The sequence below is a fragment of the Lonchura striata genome, chromosome 19 (assembly GCF_046129695.1).
Source record: "Lonchura striata isolate bLonStr1 chromosome 19, bLonStr1.mat, whole genome shotgun sequence".
NCBI classification, from domain to species: domain Eukaryota; kingdom Metazoa; phylum Chordata; class Aves; order Passeriformes; family Estrildidae; genus Lonchura; species Lonchura striata.
Genome location: NC_134621.1, coordinates 789,761 through 804,371, shown reverse-complemented (window position 1 = coordinate 804,371; position 14,611 = coordinate 789,761). Strand labels below are relative to the sequence as shown.

Sequence of the window (14,611 nt, the reverse complement as noted above, 5' to 3'; positions counted from 1 at the left end):
AGGGGACGCTCACCTTTGTCCTCAGCTGATGCAGATGCCACCATGGTTCCTGTGTCTCTCCGGTCACACTCTGATGCCAGCCAAGCCAAGGACTTCACTCGTGTCCTGCCGATCCAGCTGTCCATGGCCATCCTGGGTAAAGCTGCTCTGATGCTCCAGTGGTTTCCCCTAGGGGTAAGGGATAGTTTCCAGCGGGGATCAGCCAGCCTGTCCCTTTAACTTGCCAGGGCTTTTGGATCAAAAATCCCTGGATGCCTGTGCTGCTGTCAGCGCTCGCTGGGAATTCCTGGTCCAGCGGCTCCGGGAGGACAAGGAGTGTCGGAGCACAGTGCACAAGAGCCTCCTGCAGCTGCAGGTGGGACACCCGGGCTCCTGCCATTATTATGCACTTTAACAAAGGGGGTTGCTGCTGCCCAAGCTGTTAAATGGAAATTCCTGTACCAGAGGCTGCCCCAAACTCAAACTCTGCCATGGCCCTTCCACCTCCAGCTGCAGAGCAAAGCCAGCTGACGTTTCACACTGTCACAAGGATGGTTTTAGTCTTCTTTAGAGAGCCTGAGACTCTAAAAATTGATCCAAACATTCTTCAGGAAAGTAGGCTTTGGTCACAATGAACATTTCCAGAGGCGGTGGAGGTTGGGCAGAGCTACAACAGCTCCCAGGGCAGCTCAGGAAGGAGCTTCACTCGCTGCACATGGGGCAAGGGAAAGGCAAGGTGAGGAGCTGGGGCGGTGGCTGGAGCACAGCAGCGCAGAACTCCTGGGAGAGGCCTGGCCTGGCAGCAGGACCTGCCCCAGACAGAGCGGGGGCTGAAGGAGCCTCCCCCAAGAGACAGGCTGGAGCCTCTGCTGCTTTGGGCTGTGGAGGCAGCACAGAAACTCAGCTCTGTGCTGGCCTCCAGAAGAGGCTTCAGGGAAGGTTTCACAGGCTAAAAATGGATCTTGAGTGTTGACCGAGGTGCTCTGAGAACCTCGCATATCACTGAGTTTGAATTCTGAGTCAACTGAGTGCCTACCAAAGATGGGATGAGCTCAAGATTTTTCTGATTATTAAAAGCACAAAACTAGAGTTTGGAAAAACAAATCAAAAGCAATTATTTTTCACCAAAAGTTAAACCTGAGGCAGACAGAGTGCCAAATGTAAGCCAGGTCTCAACGAGAAGCCGGAGTGTGCAGCTCAGCGGTGCAGGGATGAGCAGCACGCCCTGCCAGCGTGGGCTCTGCAGTAACTGCTGCCTCTGTTGGTTTATTCCAGGAGTTGTGTCCTAGAAAAACCATCCCAAACTATGCTAAAAGAGTCGATGTGCAAATTCCCCAGTTAAATGATGAGGGTGAGGTCATTGAAGTGAAGGACAAGGAGCAGAAGAAGAGGCGTAAATCAAAGGTTTGTTGGAGGCTGTTTGCCTGCCATGAATGCTGCATGTCAGTGTCTGGGGAGGAGAGAGGACAGCACAGTGAATTTGGAATTGCTTCGTTCTTTCCCACTCCTGCTTTTGGATTGCCCCATCGTGAGCAGTTCACAGGGACCAGGGCTTGCTCAGCACCTTCCCACATGGGAGGGAGTTTGGGAGGCATCCCCAGACTTCTGCCTCATCGCTGCGTGTCTCCAGTCATGGCACAGCCCTGGGGCCAGGGGCCTTCTTCCCTCAGAATAAAGGCTGCAGCTCTCAGGGCTTCCATTTATGCCACAGAGCATGGCCTGGGAACAACCCTGGACTAAGCAAGGTCTTGCTGCACTCTGGTTTTCCTTACTCTGGGCTCATCCCTAGAGCTGAGAGGTTCAATACTATGCAATAATTCTGCATTCCTGCCTCTCTGTTACTTTTCTTGCCATCAGATGGAGGAGTTCAGTCTGCAGGAAGCCTATCGGGACCTGAAAACTCACAAGATCCAGCTGGAAGAGAGGAATGTCTTCTGTGGCCCCTACAAGACCTGTGTCCTCATGGAGCAGTGAGTAGAGTGCTCAGCTGTGGGGCCGAGAGCAGCTGTAGGAGCTGTTCCATTCCCTGTGCTCTTCCTGATGGCTGGAGAAGAGTGCCTCAGTGTCAGTGTTAAGAAATATCCATCTTTAAAATAAAGACACCAAGATAAGCTGTTTGTAAAGGAATGAGGGTTGGTGATCCACGGTGTATCCCAAGGGATATGGGCTGGGAGGAGCCCTGGCCCCTCTGCCCACCCTGATACGAAGGGGGATGTGTGGTGGTGCCCTGCAAAGGATTCAGCACCAGAGTGCTGCCCACCATGCCCAGTTAAAGGCAGGGAAGTGCTGAGCCAGGCCTGCAGCTGGTTAAACTCACTGCAGGCACTGCAGCTGGTTAAACTCAGTGCTGGCACTGCAGCTGGCCAGACTCAGCACGGGCACTGCTTTGGCAGGTCTGACAGGAGCAGGAGAGCCCATTACAGCGGCGGGGCCTGGGTGGCCGCTGGCAGCAGGAGCCTGAGGCTGCTCCACGTGTCGGGAGGGCAGCAGGAGCCGCGGCTGCTGCTCGGCCACGCCGAGCCCGTCAGAGCTCTGTGCCTCCGCGAGGACAAAGGGCTCCTGCTCAGCAGCACCGGCCTGGAGCTCAGCGTCAGGTGAGCCGTGCCTGGGACCCCCAGCCCGGCACAAAGGGAGAGGGAAGGACGGGGTAAAACCTTAATGCAACGCCTGGCCTGACCACTGCAATTCCTCTGACACCTTGGTGGGACAGCTCCTGCTGTGTGGGAGCAGAGCGAGGCACACTAAACAGGGAATAATAATGGAACCACACGGAAGGTTCCTAACGTTCTCCTCCCTGCAGGTGCTGGGATATTCACAGTGGTGCCTGTGTGAGAACCTTCACGGGGCACTATGCCACCGTCGGCTGCCTGCATTCCCACCAGGAGCACTTTGTGTCGGGAGCTGGGGATGGCACGGTGAAAGGTGGGAGAGAGGAGCTCCGGCCAGAGGGAACCGCTGCACAACGGGCAGGGGGCTGGCGGAGAGGGAAGGCTGTGAGGCACAGCTGGGGACACGTGCACACACAGCCTCTGGCTGTGTCAGGGACTAGATTCCCATTATCTCTGCTTTTATTTAGAATTAATGCCTTTGTGGCTGTAATGCCATCCCAACTCTTGGGCAATCAGCTTCCAGCTTTGCCAGAAGTTTCCTTTTAGAATAGAGGTGACTTCACATTTAAATTGTTTGCCATGTTTTTTAAGCCAACACTCAGCTCCTCACAGAGCTGCAGGTACAAGGTGTGACTGTAATCCAGTAACATTTTCTAATGGATGTTGTACTCCCAAAACTCACCACTGGGGCAGATGCATTCTGAATTCTCCTCCTTGTTGCCCCAGTGTGGAGCCTGAGGAGTGGGAAATGCCTCAGGACTCTGCTGCACAGCAGCCCGGTGCAGGCAGTGAGGATGGACGGGACCCACGTGGTGAGTGCGGGTCACCAAGGGCTGGTGAAGGTCTGGAGTGCTGAGACGGGGGCTCTGATCAAGGTGAGTTTCCTCTTGGGTGGATAATTCTGTGCTAGACAGTCAAAATTCTCTGCTAGTTCATCACAGGTTATTTTTGCATTTGCCAAAGGCTTTCCAAAAAAGAAAACAAATCCCCCAAACAAACCCCAAAGCAGTCTAAACCAATCAAGGTAACTGCAGATAATTAAAGAACTGCCTTGCAACCAGCTGCTGATTTTAAGGCAGTGATTTGTGATTTGCCTTACCCCCATCACTGCTCACTCTCTGCAGAGTCATCTCTGCTCCCACAGAAACCTTCTGAACCTGGGGAGGTGATGGGAGAGCTTCACCAGCCTGGGGCAGGAGGCTCCAGGGTCAGCCCAAAACAGGAACCTTGCTCTCAGCAGCAGCTTCTGGAGCCAAAGCAGCTGTGGGAGCTCCGAGCCTGTGAATTCCCTGGTCGGGTGTCCATGATCGGTGTCAGTCCCTACCTGGGGGAGGAGGGAAGTTCTTCATCTGCAGAGAAATGGAGAGAGAGCCCAGATATCCCAGCTCCAGCTGAGCCCCTTCCCCCACAGCCAGGGCAGCTACCTCTTCCCTCCTGGCACAAAATTCCAGAGACCACGAAGGTTTCAGCGGGTTAACAGCTCTTTATCACAGGTAATAGAGATGGAAAAGGGATGTCATTCCATGCCAGGCACCAGCAGCACTCAGCAGCAGCACCAAGCCCAGAACGTTTCAGTGACTATAAAACAAACACAGTGACCATGGGGTGCACTGGTACAATAACACTCTGTAAAACCATATCAGGCCGGTGTCCTGAAAGCCATGGACACCTCAGACAGATTTACATCCAGATTACTGATTGTCTTGCACCTTCTTCTTTTACTTTGCAGACATTAGAGAGGCACCAAGGCCCAGTTCTCTGCTTGTCCTTTGACCAGTGGCACCTCGTCACAGGGAGCAGTGATGGATATGCCCTGGGATGGAGCATGTTGGGAAAATTTAGGAGATGCCTGATAGCTTTCTTCCATCCCAAGTAGGCATCAGATGTGTTTCAAATTGTATTCAACTATGGACTGAATCTGTAAAGAAAAGGTGCCCCTTACAGGACCAGAAAATCCCTTAATTACCAGTGTGAGGATTTGAAATATCCCCACTTTCACTAATCTTTATCTCAAAGGCTCTGTCAGGCACCACATGGTCACAAGCAGCATTTTCAGTTAAGACCTGGAACAACCCGAAATGCAAACTCACAACACTTTATCACAACCAGGGATAAAGACAGACAGGGCACAGCCCAATATTCCAAGGATGCCCTGCTGCGTGCCACAGGGTGTCACATCACCTGGGCAGGAATAGAGGCGGCCCAGCTTCATGCTGACCAACTGTGTGTTATGCCATCCTCTGAGACTTAAACTGTATCTAGAACTGTGAGAGCTGGAGAATCGTGCAGTTTTCATTCATTTTCCTGGACATAGAACTGAAATTTCAAATGCAGCAGATGGCCACGACCATATGGTTGCTATGGGGAGCATGGAATCACAGAATCCCAGAATGGTTTGGGTTGGAAGGGACCTTAAAGATCACCTCATTCCACCCCCCTGCCACGGGCAGGGATGCGTTCCAGCGGGAGGATGCACTGGGCTGTGGGTTTGGATGTGATCTGAGAGATCCGTCAGAGCTTTCCGTGTCTGGGCAGCTCCTCAGGGCAGGCTGCTGCTGCCGCCAGAGCTCTGCTCCTCCTGCAGGCCGGGAGAGCTCGCTGACCACTTCCTTGTGCAGGCACCATGGAAGTGCCAAGCCCACCGCTGTGTTTTCAGGGAAGTCCTGTCCCTGGAGTTCCTGTACCTCAGAGTCATCAGCGGCTGTGCTGACGGATGCATGCGGATATTCAACTTCCTGACTGGCACCTGCCTCAGGGTCTTGGAGCCCACCAGCAGCGGGGACCCCGTGTCTGCTCTCTATGTGGCAGGAAACAGGTGGGTGACAGCAGCTGCCAGCAGGCTCTGACCCAAATTCAGGAGATTACACTGAAATTTAAGGAACTGGGTGTTTTTCGTTCTTGCAAATAACTTTTAAAGGGCTCCACTACTTATAAACTGCTTCAATAATCTGGTTTAGTTCACAATGGCTGTAAAGATTTCTTTAGTCTCTTCAGCAATGTACAATTTCCTGTTTCTCTACAGCTGAAGATACAGACCGAACTGTAAAGCTGAATTCAGAAATTCTTAGGAGGTTGAAGAACCAAGCCAATACCTGACGGTCTCTGCCTGTTCCCTGTCCTACAGCCTCTTTGTAAAGGCCAATAATGAGAAATCCTTCCAGGTCCATTCACTTTTGCACCTCTAACTAAAGGTGGCTCCCAGCTTCTGTGGGAGCAATGGGTAAAACACTGCTGTGGTTTGAGGGCTGGGTTGGCCACACTCTAAAACACAGCAATAAATTGGCAGCTATGAAGAAATTAATGCCATCCCAACCAGACCAGCACAGCCCTTCAACCCACACTTAGTTGTCCCTGACAATATGGTATTTGTAGTTAGGTACTCCCATCCCTTACCACTACTCTGATCTAGCTCTGTCCACTGCTGGAAATTTTCATCCTAATTATTTTTAAATAATTTTGCCGTGGAGCTGAATGGAAAGAGCAGCAGAGACTCACACAGAGCACAAGTTAAAATGTGCAGTGTCTGACTGATGGGGTCAGTTGCTGCTGCTCCTTCAAGGAGAGACAATGATCTCGGGTCTGTGTTTCACAGGCCGTGCCCATGGTTCCTGTGCTTCCATGGCTCTTCCCTCCCTCCTCCAGGGTGGTGACCAACTCCCCCAGCAGACTGCAGCTGCTGCAGTTCCAGGATGTGCTGTGGGACTATTCCCTGCCCGCTGACAGAGAGGAGCTGAAGAAGGACAGGAGGTCCCGGAGGGGGAAGCGCCAGGGCGCCAGCGCAGAGCAGCAGCGAGCTCGGGACAAGTCCCTGAGATCTCGCCAGGGACCAAAGAGCCGTGGAAGACCCAAAAGTATCACACTGAGCCTCTTCTTTTCTGGTTTTCTAAACCGACTTACAAACCACGCAGCCACTGCCTGCAGCCCAGCCAATATTCAGACTCTGCTGCTGTCAAGAGCAGATGTGCTGTTCCATTTCAATGGTTCTGTCATTTTCTAGGCTTCTGTGAAACCTCTCTGCCTTTTTACAAGGGTTTGGTGTAACTTCAACACATTTTTCAAGACAGGCACCGTCATTTTCCAACTGAGTAAGACAGAAATCAGTAATAGTATTCATATTCACCCAGCTGGTGGGCTTGGAAACACGCTGCTGATTCAGGGCTTGAATTATTCATTACAAACACCCGAGAAAGTGAGAGAACACCTACATTCAGGATCTGCCATCACTGGGAAAGGCAACTGCACAGAAACAGGCACCTTTTCAGTTGTAACACAGTGATATTATTTTGGTTTTAGTCAGAGCTATTCAATACAGTGTGATGACAAATCCTCTAGCTCCACAAACTGAGTATTGCTGATAAACTGATGGGCTGGGAAAATGTTCCTGCTTTCCAGGCCAGCAGATGCCAACTGATGCTCTGCTTGGTAAAAAACAGAAGCCAGGGAAGAGCTGGAGCTGTGTCAGGGAGGCTCAGGCTGGATTTCAGGGAAGGGTTCTTCCCCAGAGGGTGCTGGCACTGCCCAGGCTCCCCAGGGATGCCAGGGGTGCCCAGGTGGGGTTGTTGAGGTCTGGGCAGGGCCAGGGGCTGGGCTGGGTGATCCTTGTGCCTTCCTCCCAGCTCAGCTTACTCAGTGACTCTCTGACTATGCTCTGCAGTGTGTGGGAAAGCCTCTCAGCGCCAAATGTGCTGCTCTGTTTTTGCCTACAGGTGATGAAGCCGAGCAGGGCCCTGCTTCCCCTGCACCTGAGGAGGCAGAGGCCGCTTGGGTGCGTGAGCTGCCCCAGAGACACCCAAGCCGTGCAATGACTCCTGACAAGTTCCTCTTAACAATCGGCACCCTGCAGAGCTCCTGCAAGCCGGCGCCAGGCAGCCGCAGCCCCAGTTTGCTCTCTGCGAAAGCCGGGGCAGCCCGGCGGCGGCGCCCTGGGGAGGTGCCCGCGTCCGAAGCGGCCCTGCAGCGCAGGGAGCAGCAGGCGGCCCAGCTCCAGCACGCCAGGCTGCACAGCCGCTCTCTGACCGTGACAAAATCCTCAGCGCCCTTCCAAACCAAAACGCTGCGGCTCAGGCTGAAGAACTCTTTGCACAGCCCCACTCTGAGATCATCCATCCCCGCTCCCTGTGTTGTACGTCCCAAGCCTTGTGGCTCGCCGGGGGAAAGGAAAACTCCCGGTGGCCGTGGGAAAGACACTCCTGGTCCCAAAGATGGGGCTCGGCTCATCGATGTCTGGAGAGCTTCCTCAGAGCTGATCCAGCCAACAGCTGGCACGGCTGCAGAGCTGAGGAATGAGGCGCCCAGGAGAACAAAGCCCTCCTGCCCCTACAGCTCCCGCAGGGACAGCGAGCTCAGGCTCCGGCCAGCAGAGCTGTGTGAGGCAGCTGCGGCTCAGCATCACGCACAGCAGGCAGGGCCCACAGAGGATAAAGGAAGGGCCAGAAGGAAAGCCTGGCTGAGGAAAATGAAAGGCCTGCCTGTGGATTCTTTTACTGGGGAGAGGAAAACACTTGCTCCAGAACTTGGGCATAACGCATTTATCTGAGGTGATCCCCAAGTCCAGCCGACAGCCACGGCCTGGCATTCTGCTGTCCAGCTGACTCTGCCATGTGGCTTTAATCATAAAATACAGATATACTCCTTTTTATATATTTTAGTATATTTAGTTTGTTTAAGTATACTCCCTGGGGTTTTAAGTGTAAAACACTTCCCCAGGGTAAGTTTTCCTAAGAAATGCTGTTGGTATATTCAGCTATTTGTGGATCAATATCTACGTGTACTTGATTGTGGAAAGTTTCCCGTCCACGGCAGGGGAATGGAACTGGATGGTCTTTAAGGTTTTTTCCAACACAAACCACTCTGTTAATTTGTGGTTTCCAGTAATGTTGAGAACTTAATAGGATCACAAAAACTCAATGACTTGCTAGTATTTGAGAAACGCTATTTATCTAGCTTTGAGTGTCCAGGCTGGCGTACCAAAAACCTGTTGTATCAGAGGTTTAAGAGAGGCCAGTTCTGCCCACGGCCATGTCAAGGGGCTTTCAGCAGCTCTTCTGGTTTGAAATGAAAGTCTTTGAAATTCTCCCCACAGTGGGGTTGTGATTAGCGTTGGTTTGTTTAATTCAATGCCACCTTCCACTCGCAAACCCTTGGATGCAGCCAGTGGAGAACAGCCGCAGGGAGAACGGCAGATGGAGGCTGTGCTGTGGCACAGGGCTGCGGCTGCGAGGTGGCTGCGCCGGGCTCGATGCAGGGATGGAGGGCTGGGATGGAGGGATGGAGGGATGGAGGGATGGAGAGATGGAGGGATGTCACAGCCCGCCACAGGATGGCAGCTTCTCCCAAGGAATGAGGGAGCCCACCCCGCTGCGGCCAAGGAACCGCGCCGTAACACGCGGGGAAAACGTGTCCCAAGAAAGCCTGGTGGGAAAACATCACGGAAAGGCTGATTCCTTTTGGGCGGCGACGAAGGGAGGAGGATCAGGTTCCCCGGGCTCCCCCCGCTGCCCTCAGCCGGTGCCGCTCCCCGGGATCCCCTCAGGATCCCCCGCTCCCCTCAGCCGGTGCCGTTCCCGTGTCCGCCCGCTCCCCCCCCGCTCCCCTCAGCCGGTGCCGTTCCCGTGTCCCCCCGCTCCCCCCCCCCGCTGCCCTCAGCCGGTGCCGTTCCCGTGTCCGCCCGCTCCCCCCCCGCTCCCCTCAGCCGGTGCCGTTCCCGTGTCCCCCAGCTCCCCCCCCGCTCCCCTCAGCCGGTGCCGTTCCCGTGTCCGCCCGCTCCCCCCCCGCTCCCCTTAGCCGGTGCCGTTCCCGGGTCCGCCCGCTCCCCCCCCGCTGCCCTCAGCCGGTGCCGTTCCCGGGTCCCCCCGCTCCCCCCCCGCTCCCCTCGGGGCCGTTGGCGGCACCGCCCCCCCAGCCACGTCTCGCGCCCGGCTCGCGCCAGCGCGCACGCGCGGGGGGCGCAGCGGGCGGGAGGGGCCGCGGGACGCGCTCTGATTGGTCCGCGGGGATGACGCGCGCGGCGGGGCGGAAGTGGCGGCGCCGACCATGGTACGGGACCGGGATAGGGACGGGATAAGGACCGGGACAGGGACCGGGATAAGGACCGGGACAGGGACTGGGATAAGGACCGGGACAGGGACTGGGATCGGGACCGGAGAAGGGACAGGGACCGGGGCAGGGATCGGGGCAGGGACCGCGATCGGGGCAGGGATCGCGATCGGGACCTGGATCCGGACCGCGCCCAGGGGCTTGGACATGGGCCACAGGACCGGGATCGGGATCCGGATCCGGACTGGGATCAGGGCTCGGCCGTGGGTCACAGGACCGGGATCGCGGGCGCGGGCCCGGAGCAGGGCCTGGGCAGGGATTACAGCACCGGGACCCGGAGCAGGACCCGTTTCCGCAGGCCCGGGCGGGCTGCGGGGCTCGGAGGCGCTGTCTGCCGCCACGGGCCGTCCGTGACAGCAACCCCACAGCTCGGTGCCCACACCCACAGCCGGTGCCCGGATCCACAGCCGGTGCCCGGACCCACAGCCGGTGCCCGGACCCACAGCTCGGGGGCCGCTCCGTGCTTCTGCCTGCACAGCGACTCACGCAGAGCGCTTCTCTCAGGGCACTCTCCGTGCTGGCACAGCCCCGGGCACAGGCTCTCCTGGCACGCAGAGCAAAGGGACTGCCCTGGCTGCAGCAGGGAGAGCAGGACAGTGTCCAGGGCTGTGTGTCACAGCCGGGGGCTCCCGTGTGTCACAGCCGGTGCTCCCGTGTGTCACAGCCGTGTGTTCCCGTGTACAGCCGGTGCTCCTGGCACACCTGCGAGCAGCAGGCTTTGTGATCAGCTTGGGGCTCAGCTCACCAAACCGAGCCCTCAGATCATTTCTCAGATCACAGTGTAGGCTTGTGTGTGGTTAGACCTTCACGTTCTTCCCGAATGCATTCTGATCCCGCCTCTGTGGTTTTTGGGTGATGAACACCACGCCAGGTTGAAGTTGGAAAGTGTTTCATCTTTCTCCTGTAACCCTTTGTCTCTGCTTCCACCTCAGGACAGCAGTGATGACATTGAAGATGTGTCTCTCTTCGATGCAGATGATGATGTATCCAGGAGATCCAAGAAGTCAAAAATAAGGTTGGTGGTGACAGAGGGAGTTTCTGGAATGTCTCTTCCTTGTGTCAGCTTCCAGGCAGTTATTGCCCATATTTCCAGGACACTGGGTCCACGTTACAGTGCTGCCCCTTATCCTGTGCATTGCTGGGAGATCCCTAGGCAGTGTCACTTGTCTGCAGGAGCTGTGACCTTGTTGTCCTTCGTTCCAGGCACCCAGTGGCATCATTTTTCCACTTATTCTTCCGGGTCAGTGCCATCGTTGTGTACCTGCTCTGTGAGCTCTTAACCAGCAGCTTCATTGCCTGCATGGTGACCATCATCCTCCTCCTGTCCTGTGACTTCTGGGCTGTAAAGGTCAGTTCACCTTGTGCTTTTTGTTATCTTTGCCTTGCTGTGTAAAAATAACTGACAGTGATACTCATGTCTCAGAAAAATAATTTATTTTGCCTTTGACACAAAGTGTGTCACCGAAACTCCTTCAAGTGCTGTGATGGATTGCAGAGAGCTATGAAATAAACTCTGGCACCTCTGTGCATTTGGTTCCTTTTGAAAGCCGAGTGGAGAACATTTCTTAGACTCCCTTTTGAGGCTTTGTTGCCAGCTCAGAACCACCACGACCCTGCCCTTGTGCTGGATCTCACAAAATGGCTTGTTGTGGATCTGGCTCTCCCAGATGTGAGGCAGACGGGCGCCATGGGAAGCAGCAGCCCGGGCCCTGGGCTGTGCAGAAGGTTTCTTTGGCAGAAGACCCAGAGCTTACAGGTTCTGCTCTCTTCCAGAACGTCACAGGGCGGCTCATGGTTGGCCTCCGCTGGTGGAACCAGGTGGATGATGATGGCAGAAGTCACTGGGTGTTTGAAGCCAGGAAGGTCAGTGGTTTTGTTCTCACCTGGTGCTCGTGTCTGCTTTGTGACCCCCCTGATGAGTGGTGCTGCTACTGCTGAGGGGAGGCTGCACAGGGAGCATTTACTGGCAGCCACAGACCTCGTTTTGTGCAGGCTGCTGGATGAGCTTTTTGGTTGTTGAGTTATTAAAAAAGTCTCATGATGTATTGATCTGGCTTAATGCAGGTAATGTAAGTGTGTGGATTTTGGAGGTAGGAAATTACTCCTTTGGCTGTTTCTAAGCTTTGTAACAACCATGCAGGAAATGCCATTTTTCCCAAACTTACCCTTCTAGCCCCAAGCATTCCAAGAGGTTTTGATGCTGCTGTCTCCAGTGATTGTGAGAGGAAATGGAAGAGATTCCCTTAAGTGGAAGCACTTTCTGTTGCAGAGATGTCTTTGTGTGATGTGGAAATGAGTCATGGAAGCAGCCAGTGCTGTTGTGTGGAGGGAAATCCCAGGAGTGTGGGGGTTGTGCCCTGGTTTTAAGGACATGGGATCTGTGGGATGGAGCAGCCTGCTCACTGCCATTTCCTTTCTGTTTCTAGGTGTCAGCACAAGGGGGTAAAACCTCTTCTGAAGCAGAGTCCCGAATTTTCTGGCTGGGTCTGATCACCTGCCCCATGATCTGGGTGATCTTTGCCTTCAGCGCTCTCTTCTCTTTCAAAGTGAAGTGGCTGGTGAGTGCCCCGAGCCCCGCTCTGGCTCTGCCCTGTCTGAGCCAGGAGCTGACAGCTTTTTCCTGGCACAGGCAGTGGTGGTGATGGGGGTGGTGCTGCAGGGAGCCAACCTCTACGGCTACATCAGGTGTAAAGTTGGCAGCAGGAAGACCCTGACCAGCATGGCAACCAGCTACCTGGGGAAGCAGTTCCTGCGGCAGGTGAGGCCTCCAGGGCTTTGGCACCCCTGGGAGAAACAGGAGGGGCTTGTTGGTGTTCTGAGCTGTGCAGTGGGACCCTTCCCACACTGCTGCCTGGGAGCCTGAGTGCGTTAATTAAGGCTCAGAGCACTGCTAATTGCTGCCAGCCAGCCCCACGTGCAGTGCTGTGGTATCGGCTGGTGCCATGGGCAAATGCCATGGGAATCACGGGAGTGCTGGGAGCAGCTCCTGGCTGAAAGGGCTGCCACTGCCCTTTGTGTTCTCCCCCACTCCACCCAGCTCTTTCAGCAGCTCCTGCTCTCCCTCAGCTCTGGGTTTCCTCCTTCCAGGAGAGGGAACAAATGTTCCAGCAGGAACAACCACCCCAGTTCCACTTCACTGCTGCTGGGCTGCTTTTTCTGGCTGTGTTGATCTCTGGCAGCAGCGTTTGGCTGCCACAGGTTCATAGATCTGTGCTGGAATCACTGCCATTAGTGTGATCAGAAGCTCAAGCTCTGATGGCCTTTCTGGGCACTCTGTGCTGGGCCCATCCCCTTCTTGGTTTGCTCCTGAATTCTTGTACCCTGGCAGGGGTTACCCAGATGCCCAGGCCAGTCTCAAGCTCTGGCAGAAATGAATGTTTTGCCCCCAAATCCCAGCAGTGGCTCACAGAGTTCTCCTGCCCTCTTTGACCTTGCCTCCTGCAGACCATGGCTACAGAGGACCAAGCAGCATCCTGAGCATGGTGGGAGCCTCCAGCCAGGCTGCATTCCCAGCAGTGACCAACAGAGAAGTTGCTCTGACTAATTTGGGAGCTGCACACAAGGTGTGAATCAAAAGAAGTAAATAAACTGTTCAAGACTTGAGGTTAACACTCCTGGCAACTTATATTCCATTTTCCACTAGCAGTTTGTGTTTAAGTCTTCTCTTTAGTTTGATTAACAAGAATTAATTTGCTTAAACTTTAAATTAAAAGATAGCGTAAGTGGGTTCATAGAGGTTTAGAACTACTGGATGAGTTTCAAATGAATTGCTGGAGATTCTTTGGAAAAGCCCTGTACGAGCCGAGCCCTGGGAACTCTCCTGCTCCTTCAGCACCGGTGCCTGGGACTTCTCAGCTGTGGGCAGATCTTGCTCTTGGAGGTTGTTGCTGCTTCTGCTACAGGTCAGGGAGGGATTTTTTGGCCCTGCATCCCTCAGTGTGACTGGAATGGCTCTGAATGGCTGCAGTGAGTGAATGGAGCTGCTGGGAAGATCCCTGAAGTCTCACGGCAGCTGCAGAGGGTGACCTGTGAGCAGGCTCTGCTTTTCTGAAGCATTCACAGACCTGGAGAACACCCTAAAGCCCTGCGTCTCTGGGAATCCCTGCAGGCCTGGGCTGTCTGCAGAGTGGCAAGAGCAGGACCAGGTTGCAGGCAGGGGCAGAGAGAGCAGCCCTGGTGTGCCCGGCCTGGCACACCGAGGCCGTGGTGTCCTGGAGGGGACACTGGGGCTGTTCCTGGGGCCAGCAGCGTGTGGGGCTGTGAGTTCCTGGCACACTGGGGCTGGCAGGGTGGCACCTCACGTGCACCCTCTGTTCCAAAGCTCCCCAGCAGTCTGAGCCCTGCGTGGGCTGGCAGTGCTGTGCCTGAGCCCATCCCTGCACAGGGGCCAGCTCCTCCTCTGCGCTTCTGTCCCTGCAGCTGGTGCTCCACAGCAGCACGTGCTGAGCCTTCTGGCTGAGGAATTGTACATGAAGAATTTACATCATGGTTTGTTTTCGTCTCTGGGTGCTGTGCACTGTGGGGTTGCATTACTCTGGTTTCTGTCCCTCTGCTCTGCAGGACTGGCAGCTGTACATTTGTTTAACTCTGGATTGATACCTTCCTTTTGTAAATACATATTTATAAAATCTTGAAATTAAAATGCTGCTTTGTTTAACCAGCCCAGACTTCCCTTCTGTGGTTCATGGCCCAGCCTAATTTCTGCCCTGTGTCCTTGTCAGGCACCTGTAGCAGGAGTTTGTGGTCACTTGAGCAGTGCTGTTCCTCCAGCTCTGGCACAGCTCTGTCAGCCAGGGCTCCAAACGCTGCCCCAGTGCTGGAGCTGGCACCACACAGAGCTGAAGTCGCCGTCTCCCAAGGCTCATCTCCTTTTGGGGGCACTCAGAGGTGCCCCTTGCCCTGACCCTGCTCAGTCCCACACCAGAGGA

The 14,611-nt window shown here is 54.9% G+C and overlaps 2 protein-coding genes across 2 annotated transcripts; both read left to right on the top strand.

The window, feature by feature from the left end:
• Positions 1–8,124, top strand: LOC110475143 (F-box/WD repeat-containing protein 10). The gene is made up of 11 exons (XM_021539059.3): positions 1–136; positions 228–355; positions 1,255–1,383; positions 1,837–1,949; positions 2,373–2,573; positions 2,780–2,901; positions 3,315–3,463; positions 4,318–4,460; positions 5,245–5,403; positions 6,231–6,439; positions 7,295–8,124. Exons 1-11 carry the CDS (start codon positions 43–45, stop codon positions 8,122–8,124), a joined length of 2,277 nt encoding a protein of 758 aa, XP_021394734.3. The 5' UTR covers positions 1–42.
• A 1,457-nt stretch (positions 8,125–9,581) lies between these two features.
• LOC110475151 (Golgi apparatus membrane protein TVP23 homolog B) lies at positions 9,582–14,343 on the top strand. Its single transcript, XM_021539068.2, has 7 exons — positions 9,582–9,623; positions 10,616–10,698; positions 10,887–11,031; positions 11,457–11,546; positions 12,110–12,241; positions 12,313–12,441; positions 13,128–14,343. The coding sequence occupies exons 1-7, from the start codon at positions 9,621–9,623 to the stop codon at positions 13,158–13,160; spliced, it is 615 nt and encodes a 204-aa protein (XP_021394743.1). The 5' UTR covers positions 9,582–9,620; the 3' UTR covers positions 13,161–14,343.
• Positions 14,344–14,611: the final 268 nt, after the last annotated feature.

Excerpts from the sequence above, each read along its gene's own strand:
- LOC110475143 (XM_021539059.3), top strand. The coding sequence starts at position 43 with ATGGTTCCTGTGTCTCTCCGGTCACACTCTGATGCCAGCCAAGCCAAG. Across the intron at positions 2,902-3,314 it reads TGGGGATGGCACGGTGAAAG|TGTGGAGCCTGAGGAGTGGG; the intron begins GTGGGAGAGAGG and ends TTGTTGCCCCAG. Across the intron at positions 6,440-7,294 it reads GAGCCGTGGAAGACCCAAAA|GTGATGAAGCCGAGCAGGGC; the intron begins GTATCACACTGA and ends TTTTGCCTACAG.
- LOC110475151 (XM_021539068.2), top strand. Across the intron at positions 10,699-10,886 it reads TCCAAGAAGTCAAAAATAAG|GCACCCAGTGGCATCATTTT; the intron begins GTTGGTGGTGAC and ends CCTTCGTTCCAG. Across the intron at positions 12,242-12,312 it reads CTTTCAAAGTGAAGTGGCTG|GCAGTGGTGGTGATGGGGGT; the intron begins GTGAGTGCCCCG and ends TTCCTGGCACAG.